The sequence below is a fragment of the Notechis scutatus genome, chromosome 5 (genome assembly GCF_049901735.1).
Source record: "Notechis scutatus isolate UNSWTSFEM ecotype Mainland chromosome 5, rNotScu1.2, whole genome shotgun sequence".
NCBI lineage: Eukaryota > Metazoa > Chordata > Lepidosauria > Squamata > Elapidae > Notechis > Notechis scutatus.
Window position 1 is genome coordinate 69,509,107 of NC_142013.1, and position 16,572 is coordinate 69,525,678.

At 35.9% G+C, this 16,572-nt stretch overlaps 1 protein-coding gene across 18 annotated transcripts in view; it reads left to right on the forward strand.

Moving 5' to 3' along the window:
• The window catches only part of MAP7D2 (MAP7 domain containing 2), a 77,626-nt gene extending 61,282 nt beyond the window's left edge, over positions 1-16,344 (forward strand). For all 18 annotated transcript variants that reach the window (XM_087966932.1, XM_087966933.1, XM_087966934.1 and 15 more), the window contains 6 exons: positions 1,861-1,965; positions 2,559-2,612; positions 4,094-4,172; positions 7,874-8,060; positions 13,782-14,057; positions 14,995-16,344. In XM_087966932.1, the coding sequence (XP_087823058.1) occupies positions 1,861-1,965; positions 2,559-2,612; positions 4,094-4,172; positions 7,874-8,060; positions 13,782-14,031 (675 nt within the window). In that variant the 3' untranslated portion in view covers positions 14,032-14,057; positions 14,995-16,344. The remainder of the gene's footprint in view (positions 1-1,860; positions 1,966-2,558; positions 2,613-4,093; positions 4,173-7,873; positions 8,061-13,781; positions 14,058-14,994) is intronic.
• Positions 16,345-16,572: the final 228 nt, after the last annotated feature.

The window sequence follows — 16,572 nt, forward strand, 5'->3', positions numbered from 1 at the left end:
TACTGGTTGAATATGTAGCATGTGTTGTGTCTCCTTTGCAGAAGGTGGGGGGAAGGTCTGTTCCGATCAGTGCATAGCAGTGTAGCGCGGGCATGGGTGGGAGAAGAGAGAAAGCCTCTTGATTCTGGGGCATGTGTTTTCACTAAGTGTAAATGTGTGTGTGTGTGTGTGTGGTGGAAAACAGAGCTCTTCCTGAGGAAGAAGAGTACAATTTGAAGGTTGTCAGCAAATACACACGCCCATCCCCCATGCTTATTTTTGGGGTAGGGCTTATATTAAGTCTACCCAAAAAATCAGGCTGGGTCTTATTTTCAGGGAAATAGTAGTAGTAGTAGTTGTAGTAGTAGTAGCAGTAGTAGCAGTAGTAATATACTTGGTTGATACCTAGGATGCTGGCAACAACCCATATCAACCATCAGCATCAGTCAATGGTATTTGTGATACATTTTTAAATGTTTAATTGACTGAATTTCATGTTTAATGAATAAGAGATAAGAATAATAACAATGACATTATTGAAGGAAAATGTGATAACAACTAGACATGGGCATCGCTTAAGATAGGAACCATCAAGAAAGAAATGGAAGGTTTAATACTCACTGCTCAAGAACAAGCACTACAATGTAATGTCATGAAAGCAAAGATACAAAAATCCACTGACAATCCAAATTGCCAACTTTGCAATGACAAAGTTGAAACTATTTCACATTTAATATGTGAGTGCAGCAAAATTGCACAAACTGATTACAAAGGTAGACATGACTGAGTTGATAAACTAACCCACTAATCATTATGTAAAAAATACGACTTACCTGTATCCAAAAAATTATGGGAACACAAAGTGGAAAAAGTTGTCAAAAATGAGAAGGTGAAGATCTTGTGGGACTTTCAAATACAGACGGATCATCATTTAGAACACAATACATCAGATGTCACAGTCGAAAACCGAACTCTACAATTTATTGATATTGCTATTCCAGGAGACGCCAGAGTTAAAGAAATAGAACTAGAAAAAAAATCACAAAATATCACGACCTGGCCATCAAAACTGTGCGATTATGGATGAAACATGTAACAGTGATACCCATTGTCATTGGGGCATTTGGTACCGTGTCCAAGAATTTTGCAAAATACATCAAGAAATTACAGCTTCCTGCAATTACACCAGCGAAACTGCAAAAAACTGCACTACCTGGAACATCATACATTTTAAGAAGATACTTGGTCAATACCTAGGATGCTGGCAGCAACCCATATAACCATCAGTGCCAGTCAATAATATTTGTGATACATTTTTAAATGTTCAGTCGGCTGAATTTCATGTTTAATGAATAAAAGTATAATAATAACAGTAATAATAACAATAACAATAATAATAATTGAACAGGTCAAGATCTTATGGGACTTTTGAATCCAAACAGATAGACATCTGCCCCATCACATGCCTGACATCACTATTGTGAAAAAGAAAAAAGTCTGGTTCATGATATTGCAATACCAGGTGATGCACAAATTGAAGAGAAACAACTAGAAAAAAATAACAAAATACCATAATCTGCAAATTGAAGTTGAGCAATTGTGGAGGAAGAAATCAATAGTTGTACCAATAGTGATAGGAATCCTTGAAGCAAAGGGTTGCCTAGAGACATGGAAATTTTGAACTTATTAGACCTGAATATTCTGATTTTGCAAAAAACCACCTTACTCCAAACTGACGGCATACTCAGATATTATCTTAATAGCTCTTAGGTCCTTGGTTAGGACTTGAACTGTTAAGTTTTTACCAGTTCCAGACTGTGAAGTGAATTGAAAATTAAATCTTTAATAATAAGAACAATTTGTTGGCTTGTATTTAATTAGAAAGAAGCAGCAGAAGTTAAAGCACGAGAGGCAGCTGAACATTTACGTTTAGAAAAGGAACAAATTATGCAGCAGATAGAGCAAGAAAGACAAGAACGAAAGAAGGTAACAATTTATTCAAATCAAATCTTGTTGCATTGTTATTTTACATTGTTCCATGACTATGTAAAGGCTACTGTAAGAAAGGAGCTGTCAACTACAAAAAGTAATGATTTAATTACATTCTCAGTATGAAATGCAGAAACTAAATAACAAACTTCAAAATTATGTAATTAATTTTTTCACATTTACTAGAACTATTAATTGTGTTATATTCTGCATCTTACACAATTAATTTGGTAATAGAAGGGTGTTGGCATTGCTGATTGATCATTTTATTATTGTTATACACTGTAGATAAGCTCTTTGTTGCCTGAGAGAGGTGGAAATTTCCAAATCATTACAGTACTTCCACCAAATTAGAACTAAAAGAAGATATGCTAGAGATGTCAATAACAATGACGGCTTTTTGGAAGAGATGCCAAGGATATAAAACATGAAAATAGCAATGGCTTTATGATCTGATTACATGTTTATAGAATCCTGTACATTGATTCAAAGCTTTCTGGGAAATGATTCCCCCCACCACCACCACATCATATACTTTTTTAAATTTAGTTGTTAAATGAAGAAAGCAAACTTTTTTTTTTTCATTTCAGCGAATAGATGAAATAATGAAAAGGACAAGAAAAAATGAAATGGCAGAAATCAAGGTATTAGAAAAAAGTTATTTTAACAGAAAATGCAGAAGGTTGTAAACTGGTTCATCCAGAAATCCTCATATTATTCCCTAGCTTTAATTTAACAGAATGACTAGATAGTGTAACCATGTTAGAGCTATAATGTTTAATATATGGAGTAACTTCCTTCCTTATAAGTGGAAAAACAAACTGTGAAGAATTGTTTTAAGATGACAGATGATAATGGGAGGAAAAGCAAAATTATTCCCTTGCTATATTTCCCTTCCAAATCAGTCAGACTGTGTATGGGGAAGAGTTGTGGCCAATTCTTACTTGTTCAAGGAGTGCTACTTTCCTTCAATACAACTGATTTAATTTGAAGATCTTTTCAGTGTTATGTAGAGTGAATGCATAATAATAAAATCGAAAGCTATTGACTATAAAAACAGAATATATACACTTGTTTGTTAGACAAGAGTTCTGTTATTCCTACTCCTCATATCACCCCTTATTAATCCTTGCCTTAAATATATAATAGTGGTAAAACAACCTTTAATTCCAGTCAACACTGTCAGCCTTTCTATGTGGAATTATAGTCCTAAAAATTTAAAATTGATTGAAATAGAGACTTATCCAGCCTCTACTCCAGTTCTACCTTTCTGTCATGCCCCTAGTAGCTGTGAGGAAAAATGTAGGCTGATTAAAGAGTGTCCCTAATGCAACCCTATTTTTGTGGACCACTTCAGGATTTATTTCTGCAAAGAAACTGAAGAATTGGTAGCTTACTTTAGTTCCAGAAAATACTCTGGCTGTTTTGGATTAAAATTAGCTTCCCCTCTAAACCTTGTGATAATCAATAGCAGAATATGCTACTTTGTCCATAGTATATTTAAATGAGCTAGGTAACTAATGACAGATAATGTTATTGTTTGTTAAGATATAGTTAGTTCATCTTTTACTGGCATTATTATGGGTGTGTTTCCTTAAAAATCATCTTATGTTTCATTACACATTCAGTCACATGTTTAGATTTGGCACTTTGAATCCATCTATCAAATCCTTCCCAAATATGTTGAATTATTATTATTGTTGTTGTTATTAAAATTTATAACAACTGCCCAACTGCAATAGACGGAGGGCAGTATACAAAATAAAGAGTTAAAAACAGATAAAACTTAAACCACACAGACCAGACTAAATTTTATAATCTAAATCTAATTTAAATGGTTAAAAATGACATAAATCAAACAGAACAAAACTGTCTCCATCACCCCCCAAAATAACAGCAAAACTTTAGCCTAGGATGACCAAACATGTTTTAAGAGTTTTCTAGAAGTCTGGGACAGAGTGAGATACTTAATTTTTTTAAAAACATTTATGCATGTATTACAGTAACAGATAAAATTTAAACCCTGTTGAACTCTGCCACATATTTAATTTGAAAAATATTTATATCTAATGCATCTATGCATTGTATGTAATATAATTATATGTAATTTGTTTGATGATAACAGAAAGAAGACACAAAATCAGATGAGCCAAGAATCTTGAAAGTGGATCAATATCCCAACCCACTTGCCCTTAGTCAAGCAGGTAAAATGTGTAATTTCAGTCACACTTGCATACAAATAATCACTCAAAATCCATATCTTTGTGAAAGGTGCTGGTTGTTATGCTTTCTGATCATATATTCACAAAGCTGAATATTTTAGGATGTTATTCTAGGACCTTACTCTGTGGCTTTCCCATACATACTTGTTTTGCTATTTCTGCTATTTTTCATTGTTATGTCTACCCTTCATTTTTGAGTTTTTCTTATTGTTTGGGATTTGGTAGTGCATGATATAATTTTATTAAGCAAACATTCATCCTTATTCTTTTGTTTTTGGCAACACCAGAGGGAACTGTTATTCCTCTCATGTGGAAGAGTGTGTGTATATGTAGATATATATGTATACATACCCCCCCCCCCCCAAATAATACAAATGAAGACTGAAGTTATTTAGGCAGTGGATGCTATAGTTGCAATATTTCCAATCTAAGCAAGAAACAATAATCCAGCTGCATTACTGGTTAGTCCCTGAGACATTTGGGGCATCTGGCAAACAAGGGAGTTATGCTTTGCAAACATTTGGAGCGTAAGAAACAGTGCTTATCTATATTAAACAACTGGTTGTTTTCTACCTGCTCTGGCTAATAATCATCTGTTTTCTAAAAGATATGCCTAGAAAGTAGCCCTCTTCCTGGTTTAGTTTGATTAAATCAGGAAGATATTCTAGATCAGCCCTGCTCCTCCTTATAGTGAGTCAGGACTCTGCACATTGTTATTTAAGTAATATTAGTAGGCATGTATCTCATATGGAATGATCACACAGTAACTTCTCTGGATTTAATTAATTTGTTAATTGACTTTGAGCGTAGCAGGATTTCCATTCAAAGCAGGTCCCTATCTACCTCATGCAGAAATAAAAGATTATAGCAGCGATGGTAATTACAGAAAAGCATTTGTTTTCTTACTAGATATACTAGGTTAGCAGTAAGTACCAGGAGTAGCTAGACCTAGGGCTACATCTTACACACATACATAGAGTCAGAAAAAAGGGCTTTTCCCTTTGTTGCAATGAGAGAAAAGGAAAGAACTCAAAATCAGATCCAACAGAAGACAATTTTTTCCTCATGTTATCTGCAACCTTGCTTGTCATGCAGTATTATCACAAAAGCCAAGACTAAGATTGGCACAATTTACACTGCTTGACTGCTTGAAAGTTAACTTTTCTGTTCCTCCCTCAGGATTAGAACTGGGGATGCTCTACAGCAGGGTGTCAAACTCTCAACAACACATTGTCATCACATGATGTAGCACTACTTTTCCCTCTTTGCTAAATCAGGTGGGCGTGGCCAGCACATGACGCATCTGGCCCACGAGTTTGACATCCCTGCTCTACAGTGAGGAATCCTAGTCTTTTTTTTATTTTGTGAAATCTATTAAGACTCACTGCCCCTGGTCCCAGTTGTCTGGCAATTTTCTATTTTGTCCTTGTCAAGACTTTCCTTGTCTTCTTCCGTGTAACACCATTAGAACAATTTATTCTATCGAGAGAGCTGCCTCTTTTTCCCAAATTGTGAGAGGCCTAAAACAGATCTCGGAGGTCAATAAGAGAAAATACCTTTAGCAACAGTGTTTATAAATACATCTTACATAGTGACTTGCCTGCTGACTAGATAATTTTGTAGCCTTTGTAGTTCTAAAGACATGGCTAAAACTCAGCTCAGCTATTAAAACATTCTGGTTTAAGACTGTGTAGTGCTTTGGATTTGAGGGGGGAATGTTATTTTCTCACAACTGAAAGAAACAGTGCCTTCTTCCAGATCTGTGTGGCTGTTCTTTGCAACTGCATCTGATCCAAATAAAAGGTGTTTTTGGTTTAGGAACTGTCAACAGGTACTATGTGTACATGCCCTCTCTAAAGAACCATTTTTTAAAACTTTGAATCCAAAATGTTGCACAGCTTAGTAAAGCAGTGTTTACTTTTTATTTACAAACTTTCTTGACTTAAAGAACCCCTGGAATGCCAGGAAGATCCAGTTCTCTATAATTTATAAATATTTATCTAACACTTTTGTGATGACAGATTTTCTTCTTGTAGTAGCAGATATCAGATTAAATGTTCAATTTGCCCTACAGGCATATAAGATTCTACCCAGCTTCATAGCTATTCTAATATAAGGGCAAACAGAACTAAGACACTTATTTTGATTAGCTGATGTTTGTATGCTTTTTCTTCTTTGTCCTTTCTTTTTGTTTGTTTGTTTGTTTGTTGATTAGTTGCATTGATGTCATTTATCACACCTCCTAAAAACTGCTCCAGTTTTGCAACAAAGTGCTTTTCCTGAGATAGTTATAGCACTGTTTTATAGCTCTTCCCTAAAGTTGAAGCAACTGTTTCATATATTTTTACGATATTTGCATTGTGTCCAAGAGAAAATTTTTATTTATTAATTCATTTATCTATTTTCACATTTTTAACTGCCCAACTCCCTCAGAGATGTATGAAGTTGTAGAAAGGTCTCTCATTCTTGCCTGAGATCATGAGATATTTCATTTTGCTTTACTTTTCTCCAAGCTGTATTCAGTAAAACAAGCAGTTTAGAAGTTAGGTATACTGCTTTTGAATACCATTGGGGGATACTTTCACCCACTGTAGAAAAACAGGTGATTGTATTCTTCTACAGCAGGTGGAAGATTTTTACCCAGGGTGGAGATGTCTCAGTGCTGGGAATGTAGCAATTCCTGCTACTTATGGTGATTCCTTAAGGTAATTAAAAGCAATTCCTGCTTTTAATAAGCATAGGCTGTGTTCTAGTAGAGACGTGAGAATTGGAACTCTCAAAGTGTTTGGAACACCCTTTCTCAACCTGGCTGCCTTCAAGTCATGTAAACTCTGTCTTCCAGAGTTGCCCAATCGATATTGTAATTGCTGGTAATATGGGTTTTAAAATCTACACCCTTTAAAGAATCTCCAGATGGGGGAAGATTGGCTTGGCAGAATTATTGCCTCTTTGATGCAATGTTTATTTTTATATTCGGTGGGGATTTCTCTTACGTAGGAAAATGTATGTATGATTTGCATAAGACCTACCAATTGAAATTAATGGGAGGACCAACTCACATTTTATCCACTTGAAAATTAAACCTCTTTCAATAAATTCAGTTTTTAAGAGAGGAATATTGAACACATGCTGATGATATGGGGCTCCAGTAACTTATGTATTAAATGAGCACAGATTTTCATGTGAGAATATTTTTTGAAAAATGGAAAGATTTTTAATCCAGGAGAACTCATACTTAAAATTACTGGCTTGTCTTTCTCCAGCAATTTCCTTTTTCCAATCTATCTATGCTTAGTGGTTAAATTTCTGCTATTAGATTCTCCTTTTGTAAAGGGGAAGACAGAGGAGGATTAACTATAAAGAAAAGAAATGGAGAAACAACATTCAAAAGAAGAGCTGCTACTTTTACTTTCAAACTTCACTGGGAATAATATCAGATGTCTTACGATAAATGTATCATCTATTCAGTTCTTCGGTGACATATATTTAATTTTCCAGGTTTGCCTATTTTTTTTAGCTCCTTTTACATTTCTGCTTTGAATTTTGTCTAGCCAACTCAGGAATACTATATAATAAAATATTTTATGGGATAATGTGAGTAAACTTGTTGGATTTGTGAGAGTAGGAAACTTCTTCTGGGAAGTTTTTAAAAATCACATTTTCTACTGTGATTCTTTTTGCAGAAATTAATGGAGTAACAAATTGCAAAAATCCTAAAGGTGTTGAATGTGCTGTGTCTGAATCTTCTCCTCCTGAAGTATTTTCTAATGGTTTTAAGCCACTTGTGAGCCTTATTCAACTAGATGCAATGGATGGAAAATCTCACAGCTTGGATGAGTCAACAGATGAAGTTCAGTCTATGGATGTGAGGTACATAATACATTTTCAGAAACAGTATTAGTAAGCTAAAGAAGGTAGCAATTCATTTTCTGTCCTTGGATTTGTCAGGTCCACATTGTGTCCTGACATTCTGTTGGGGGAGGGGATAGGCCAGCTGCTGGCATTTTTCGCATGGTTTTGTTTTTGCTGTAACTGCCTAGGAATTAGGGAGGGGGATTGTCTTCAGAGACAAGCAGACTCCCTCCCAGCTGGTTCCAGCCTGGATTCAAGACCAACATGCCCTGAGAGTTAACTCTTATCTGCCTAGCACCTCAGCGTTCTCAAAACAACCTCGCGGTATCACATTGGCTGCTGGTGGACTGGTCAGGGGGATTGGGTTTGTGGAAACAGAAAAATTGCTTTGTACTTTGCATGGGCTTTTTCATATTTCACTTGACTTTACTACAAAAGCACTCTCAGTAAAAGTTCTTTTGATTCAATTCAATGGAGTCAAGAATCTTGCTTTTCTGAGAGACTAGCTGGAGCAGGTCCTTACATTAGGCAAAACCTGCAAAGTCAGTCAACCCAAAGAGGCATACTGCCCTACCGTGGGGACCATTCTCACCACGTCTGCCCAAGGCAGTGACCAGGAAGAAGCTGAGCACTGTGGGAAAACATTGTCTAGGCATCCCCCCAGGCTGAACATTTCCAAGTGGACAGAGGTCAGGAGCCTGGGAAATTCATCAAAAATGCAACTAGTCCATTGGTGTTGGAAAGAAGGAAGACTGAAGGAAGAACCAGAGGGGTGACCATCCCCCGAGGTGGCTGACAGCAAGAAAGGCAACCAGAGCTGGAAGAGCTCGATGGTGAAGAGGAGGAAGGTAGAGAATGTGGTCATGTGAACCTACTGATGAAGCAAGCCATGCAGTTTATGATGCATGCCTTCCAAACCCTGTGTCATGCCCCTGGTGGAGACTGACTCTGAGGAAGAGGAGGAACAGCCAACAGGGAGTGGAAGGTGGCTCCAGAGGTGATGGAGGAGGCTGAGGAAGGGCAGAGGCCGGCTGAGCAGTCAGAGAAGGATCCAGGCCCATCCCCTATCCTTATGGCCTTAGGGCACGCAGGGATGAGAGGATCAGGGAAAAGCGTGGTCTGCTTGGGAGGAGAGGGCCTTGATCTTCCTCATGGGTTGCAGTGTGAGCTCTGTATAAGAGTTTGAAACTCTTACAGATGCTCACAGATGCTGGAGTCAAATTAGTGTTTTTTTTGGATGAGGTTTATCTTCGTTGGCATTCTTCACATGAACCCTCCCCGGTTATCTTCCTGGAATGTGTGATTAATTATCTTGGTTTGCCTTGGAACTCTCGTCAATGTGGTTTGTTTTTGGTTTCCTTTTGCTTCATTGTCTACTTTTTGAATTTAAACTGTGACTAATAAAACAGCGAAGTTAAGTTGAAGGCATTACAAGACCTTGATTCATGTTTTAGTTTTTGTGTTGAGACACTATGGGTCATCACACTCTGAAGGCACACAAGTCACATGCCATGGCTGCCACCAGTGAGGCCCAGTAGACCCAAGAGGAGGGGGACGAGCATGAGTGCTAGACACCATGGCAGAGGTTTTTTTTTTAGAGAAAGTTTTTTTATTTTTAAACACAAACATACACTTACAAAAACATAAAAACATAAAATCCTCTTCCATTTTATATACATACAGTGTGTCTGTTGGTTATGTATCTTTTGTGCTATACTTTTGTAGTCATTTACTCACAATTTATATCAATCTTCACATTGTCAAACTAACATATGTTTATATATTTATCAGTTATTAATCATCCATGACTAAACTATTTATTCCATCGTTTTATACAAGATGTTCCACATTTTATCTTAAAATTTATGTTATACTTTCAACCAGTGGTTATATATATCTGTGTTATGTTTTATATTAATCTATTAGATTTCCATCACAAAATTATCTAGTCTATTATATTGCCATGCCTTTTTATCCAATCATTGATAAAACAAATCCCATATCATATACAATTGCTTATCTTCTTGTTCTCTAATTTCAAATGTCAGTTTACTCATTTCAGCACAGTCCATAAATGTTCTTCGCAAATACAATTCTAGCTGCTGTTAAGACATTTACAATCAAATATTTCAGTTCTTTATTATATATGTCTGGTATGACTCCCAATAAAAAGATCTCTGGTTTAAAGTCTATATGCTGTTTTATTATTTTTTCCAACCATGTGTGGATTTTAGTCCAATATTTCTTTGCGTCTGAACATGTCTACCACATATGGTAATATGAACCAGGTATCTGATGACATTTCCAGCATTTATCTGATTTATTCTTAAACATTCTCGCAAGTCTCCTCGGGGTAGGTCCCACCTGTAAAACATCTTATACAAATTTTCTTTATATGCAGTTGACATTGTCATTTTGTAATTTTGAGACCACAATTTTTGCCATTTTTCCAAATCAATCCCATATCCAAAATTTTCCCCCCAAGCAATCATCGTTTCTTTAACTTGCTCCTCCTCCAATTTAAATTCTAATAGATATCCATAAAGTTTTTAAATTACCTTTTCATCAGTACCCATCAAAATTTTATCTGTCAGTCAACTTATCATAAATACCTTCTGCCTTGGAGTCTTTATTAAACCTAGATTGTATTTGCAAATAAGAAAACCAATTCATTTTTACACCTTGTTCTTGCAACGTTTGCATAGATTTAAGTTCACCCTTTTCATTCTATAACTCCCCATATCTAACTGTTTGTTCCTTTTTATATATTATTGGATAAGAAAAAGCTTCAATAGTTGATATCCATGTTGGAATTTTTAAGTAATATTGTCTTTTAATCTTCTCCCAGCTCAAAAACAATGCCTCATGAATATAATGTCTTCTAAAATACCCCTGTGTTTTAGTTCCCTTATACCAGAGAAAGGCATGCCATCCCAGCAGAAGTCGTGACCTTCTAAAGTCAATAATCTACTGTTCCTTAGTGTTATCCATTCCTTTACCCACATCAACCATCTGTAGTTTACTCCTCTTTTAAGTAGCTCTTTAGTCAAGAATAAATATTCTCTTCTCATCTCTCTTACTCTTCTTGGTATCTGGTTCAGCACCACAATTTCTTTATTTTTATATTTTAGTGTTTTCTCTCTTGCCACCTGGAGTATCTGTGTCTTAATACTCTTCTTAGTAAATCTGATGTGAACTTTTCTTGGTACTCTATTCCTCATTGCATATCTTGTGTAGACACGAAACACTTCATCCATCCCATCCATCATCTTTTCTTTAGTTATTTCCAGTGCTTCTGCCAATATTTCTGCCATCATTTCAGCAAGGTTCTCACCTTCTATATTTTGAAATCTTAAGTAAAATTCTGATTTGTCCATTTCCCATCCTAATGATTCACCCCTGCCCTTCTTGATATTGCTCAAACGAATAGCAATATCTCCAATTTTCTTATCTCTTTGTATATTTTCTTCTTCAATTTTTTTGAATCTGTCTTCATATTCATCATCTGTTGAATATTTTCCACTTTTTCATCTGTCTTTTCATTTTTTTTGGTCAATTTTCTGAATTCCTTGCATGATCATCTGTAATGTCACTTCCTTCTCTTTCTCTTTTTCCTGTTGTAATATTGTCTGTATAGATTGTTGTCCTCCAGATGGTGAGGGGGTTGGTATCGAAGAAGCTGGGGCTGTTGTCTTTCTACTCATCTTGTAATGTTTATCTGTAAAGAAAGAGAGAGAAAAAAGAAAAAAAGAGGGAAAAGGAAAAAGAAAAAAAAAAAAGAACGAAGGCAAACAGTTGACCATGGCAGAGGTTTCAGTGACCCCAGCTGCTGCCATAACTGGTGCTGAGGAGGGCTGCCTGGGCTGCTGCCCTGGCGACAGCAAAAGGCCGGAACACCTCACCCATTGGTGTGAAATTTGATGGGAACCCCCAATAACTGGGATTTTTTCTGGCCCATGTTCTGACATACATGCAAAAATATGGGCCGAAGCTCCCTACTGAGGGTGCCAGTATGAGAAGTATTACCCTGGCACTGGAAGGGGTTGCAGCCCACTGGGTAGTGACACTCCACAATGCAAACGCACCAGAGCTGAGAAACTTTGATCATTTCATGATGGCCCTTCGTTTCAAAGACCCTCAAGCTGACTGCAAAACAAGGGACCACATCAAAACCATGCATCAAGGCTGCAGGGTGGTGGCAGAGTACACTGAGTAATTCTGTGACCTGACATGCCAACTTAATGACTGATCAGAGGACATCCTCATCAGCTGTTTCAAAGATGGGCTCAACAAGATATTCAGCAAAAAGTGTTCAGATGAACAACCCTTGTACCGACGAACCGACTGTGCCATAGAGATCCTACCCGGGGCTAAATTGCCTAAGTCGGAGCTATATTCAATGATCCCAAGAGAGTTAGATGAACTGTGGGTGTTCATTGACAAAAATATGGCCTGCAAATCCACTCAACCAGCCCAATCATGGGTAGCAGCCCCTGTCCTGTTTTGTGAAAAGAAGGATGGGACACTTCTATGGGTAGATTACAGAGAGTTAAATGCTGTTTGTGTAGAGAATATCTACCCCCTGCCTCTGATGAAGGACATGCTAGCCCATTTGGCCAAGGGCAAAATATTCACTAAGCTGGATCTGCAAGAAGCCTACTATTGTGTGAGAATCAGGAAGAATCAGCTCACAATGAGTGGGTTGACTATTGCCATGTTAAAGCCCCTAAACTTTTAAAACACTTCCATAATCAGCATCTGACAAACCTAAATGACATTTTTTCCTGTTTTATGTTTCTTCTCTCCCTGTTTGGTTTTCTTCTTCTCCAGGATTAATGTCACTGTTCAGGGGGTAGCATGTCAGCTCCACACCATGTCCTGCCATTCTGTTGGAAAATGGGGGGGAAGACTGGCTGCTGGCATTTTTCACATGCTTTTGCTGTAACTGCCTGGGAATTAGGGAGGGGTATTGTCTTTAGAGACAGAGCAGACTACCTCCTAGCTGGTTCCAGCCTGGATTCAAGGCTATCATAACTATTATCTGCCTAGCACCTCAGCATTCTCAAAACAACCTTGCAGCATCACATTGGCTGCTGGTGGACTGTTCAGGGGGGTTGGGTTTGGGAAAATGGAAGAATTGTTTTGTATTTTGCGCAGGCTTTTTCAGATTCCACCTGACTTTACTGCAACCACACTCTTTCAGTAAAAGTTCTTTTCATTCAACTCAATGAGTCAGGAGTCTTACTTTCCTGTGGAACTAGCTAGGGCAGGTACTTCTAGGATTATGCTATATCAGAGTCTACACAGGTTTGTTTCATTACTAAAGTTACTGCAACCTGGCACTAATTCTTTTAAACATTCTTGTTTCAGTGAAAAAGGCTTAGCTAACAAATTCCTTCCTTCACTTATGTTCGTTCATTCCCACCATCACCTGAAAATCAATGTTTGATATTCAAAGTATCAAATGTATTTAATGTCAATAAATATAATATGCAAATACTATGCATCAGAAAAATATTCCAGTACGTCATAATGCTTAAGAATTTAGGATAGCAGCTTCTTTCAGTTCAAGGCTTAATATATACCTAATACCTATTCTCTTATCCTATTATTCTTTCATTTTAAAATAAGTAAGATGAAATCATGTTTTTAATCATATGAAGACAGTTTTATTGTCATACTTACATATGTTAAGATATACAGCAATACTTTGATTCTTTCCTTTCTTCCTTTCTACAGTCCTGCTTCAAAAGAAGAACTTATATCTATTCCTGAATTTTCACCATTGAATGAAATGATGCCAGGAATTACTTTGGACCAAAATGGATCAAATAATAGGAAGGCTCTTGAAGAACTACTAGACTTTACTGGCCAGGCCACTTACCCAAAATTAACAAGTGAAAGTATTAGCATAGATGACTGTAATAAAAATTTGATTGATGGATTTAATAGCCCAGGCCAAGAGACAACACTAAGTACCTTGTGTTGACAAATACATTGCTACATAACAATAAGGTATGATCCTTTCATAGAATACAACTACTCAGTTTTCTTTTCCAATGAAAAGTTGTTTGACAGAAGCCAATTCATTTCTTTCTTTAAATGTTAAATAAGTGACTGCTGTCTTTTATCTTGCCTATATTTTCCCTAGTTATGTTAACTGTAGCCACATGAGGGGGGAGGGATGAAAAAGAAAAATTATAAACCAGAAAGGGTTTTTGGTGGCAGAAAAACAACAAATTCCATCAAGTTTGTAGAGATTCTCGGTCATCCAAGTCATGGTTATTTAAGAGGTGCTTTTTCAGGAGGCAACTGGACTTCCTTGTTTTTTGTTTTTTGTTTGAAAACATTTCACTTCTGATCCAAGAAGCTTCTGTCAGAGCTGAAGAAGCTTCTTGGATGAGAAGCAGAATGTCTTCAAAGAAAAACCAGAAAGTCCAGTTTTCTCTTGAAAAAGCAACTTGGGACACTTTTAAAGAGAATTTATGCCGTTTTTATATATAAACTCCATTCATAAGAGATGCACTTGGGTTATCTAGGGATATCTGCCTATCCTTGCATCAGTTTATTTAATCTAAAAACAATATACTATAAAATCCAAAAATGAATTCAAAAATGTATATGACAAAGGATCTTGGGCCCTTTATATTACTGTATAAAGGTTAACAAACTTCACTTAGCAAAAGCATTTATGGATTGCCAAATTAGGTACATAGATTATTACCTGCCATCACAATGGATGGTAGAGATTGAAATGGTAAATGAGGAGTAAAGTAGATGTAGTAATTGTAAACTGATTAACTATATAACAAGGTAAGATCTGTTACGCAACGGAAGTTTAGATGCATGAATGATGGCTCAATTATTCAAGGATAACATCCATATTTGTGATTTCTTTGCTCAGGGTTCAGTACTTTTGAGTATACTCACTGTATTTCTTTCTAATTGGCAGAGGAAATTGAGAACATAGAATACTTTCAATGCTGCTACTGTCAGTAAAATAAGAGCGTGTCCTCTGCCAAGCTGCTGTAGTCTGCAACAATGGATACCACAAATTCTGCACTGAATTTACAGTCTTCCCAAATGCATTGCTGAGTAGTCACTTGATAAAAAGCGAGATTTTTTTAATGGTTTGAGGAACTTTTGTGGGAATTTTGTTTAGAATATGGTCTAGTGAAAATGTGGGTCCTAAACATCTCTCTCAATGGATTCCATTTATTTTAAAAGAAAAATTGCCAGTATACTTGTTTGACTGAAGGACCATCTTAATGTCATTTTATGAGTATTTCACCGAAGATATAGAACTGAAACGGTTTGAAAAATAATATGCCCAACTGTCTTGAAGACAGTGTAGAATTAGAATTATCCCTCATCAATATGTGGCACATAACAAATTTTATGTTGTTTTAATCAATAACTTAGTTAATATTACGCTGTGTTAACGATATATATTAAAATTATAAAGTCTTTATTACATGGGTCTAAAACATATTTAAGTTTGTTCCTTTGGAATAAAATATTGCTACATTCAATTATGTATATTATACTGCTTCATAAGCCTGTATCAATGGATCAAAACTGAAATGTTTATATTGAAAATATATTAGTTCTCAATATCAGACTTCATAAATCACTGGAATTCTGAAACTCAGCATTGTAATAACAATAAACAATATATACACATGGCAACATACTAAGATGTAATTATGAATGCAGAAAATTATACTTATTCAACATGATAAGCTGTTAGTATCTTTCTCTTGACAAATGTGACTGAATAAAGGTTTTTGAGATAATTGGTATTTTAAAAAACTATACAAAAAGCACAACGTTGCTCAGACAAGCATTTTAAGAACTGTTGTTTTTAACAAGATAATTAAACTTATTTAGGTTTTTCTTGTTAAAAATCAATGGAACTTGTAAAGGTTTAATTTATCTTGGAATTTGGCATAAGGAATTTCAAATCTCACTGATCTCTTTAATGCTTCTATGCTGCCCAGAGAAGTCAATTTTTGCCCTATTCTATACAACATTTTTTTTTGCTAAAGCTAATGATTTTTTGTATGTTGGTGTGTGTTAAACTATAACTCTGTTATTGTGTCTTGTAAAAAGTGACCTGTTTAATAATTAAACCAGCTACAAAAATATGTGACAATATACATTATTGCTTACAATAGTTATATTAATGTATTTCCACAAAAGTAATTCCTCGATGGCTTGCAATATGTTGTAGCATGGTACAGTATCTTTCAAGTTAACCCTGCAATTTTCATTTTACACAATAAAATATATCAACCTATCATATATGGCTATGATATTCTGATAGTGGTATTTTTGTTCTTATTTTGTCTGAGAAATCAATTCATGCCAGTTGTATTTGTTCCATCAAAATATAGAAATCCTTATTTGAAGCAGGTAATAGTTCTGCTTGTGTGTGTGTATGTTTCTAAAATACTGTAGAATTTATATAAGGTTCCCAAATATCAGTCTTCTATTCATTTGATTTAATATTCTTTCATCAGCAGTATTG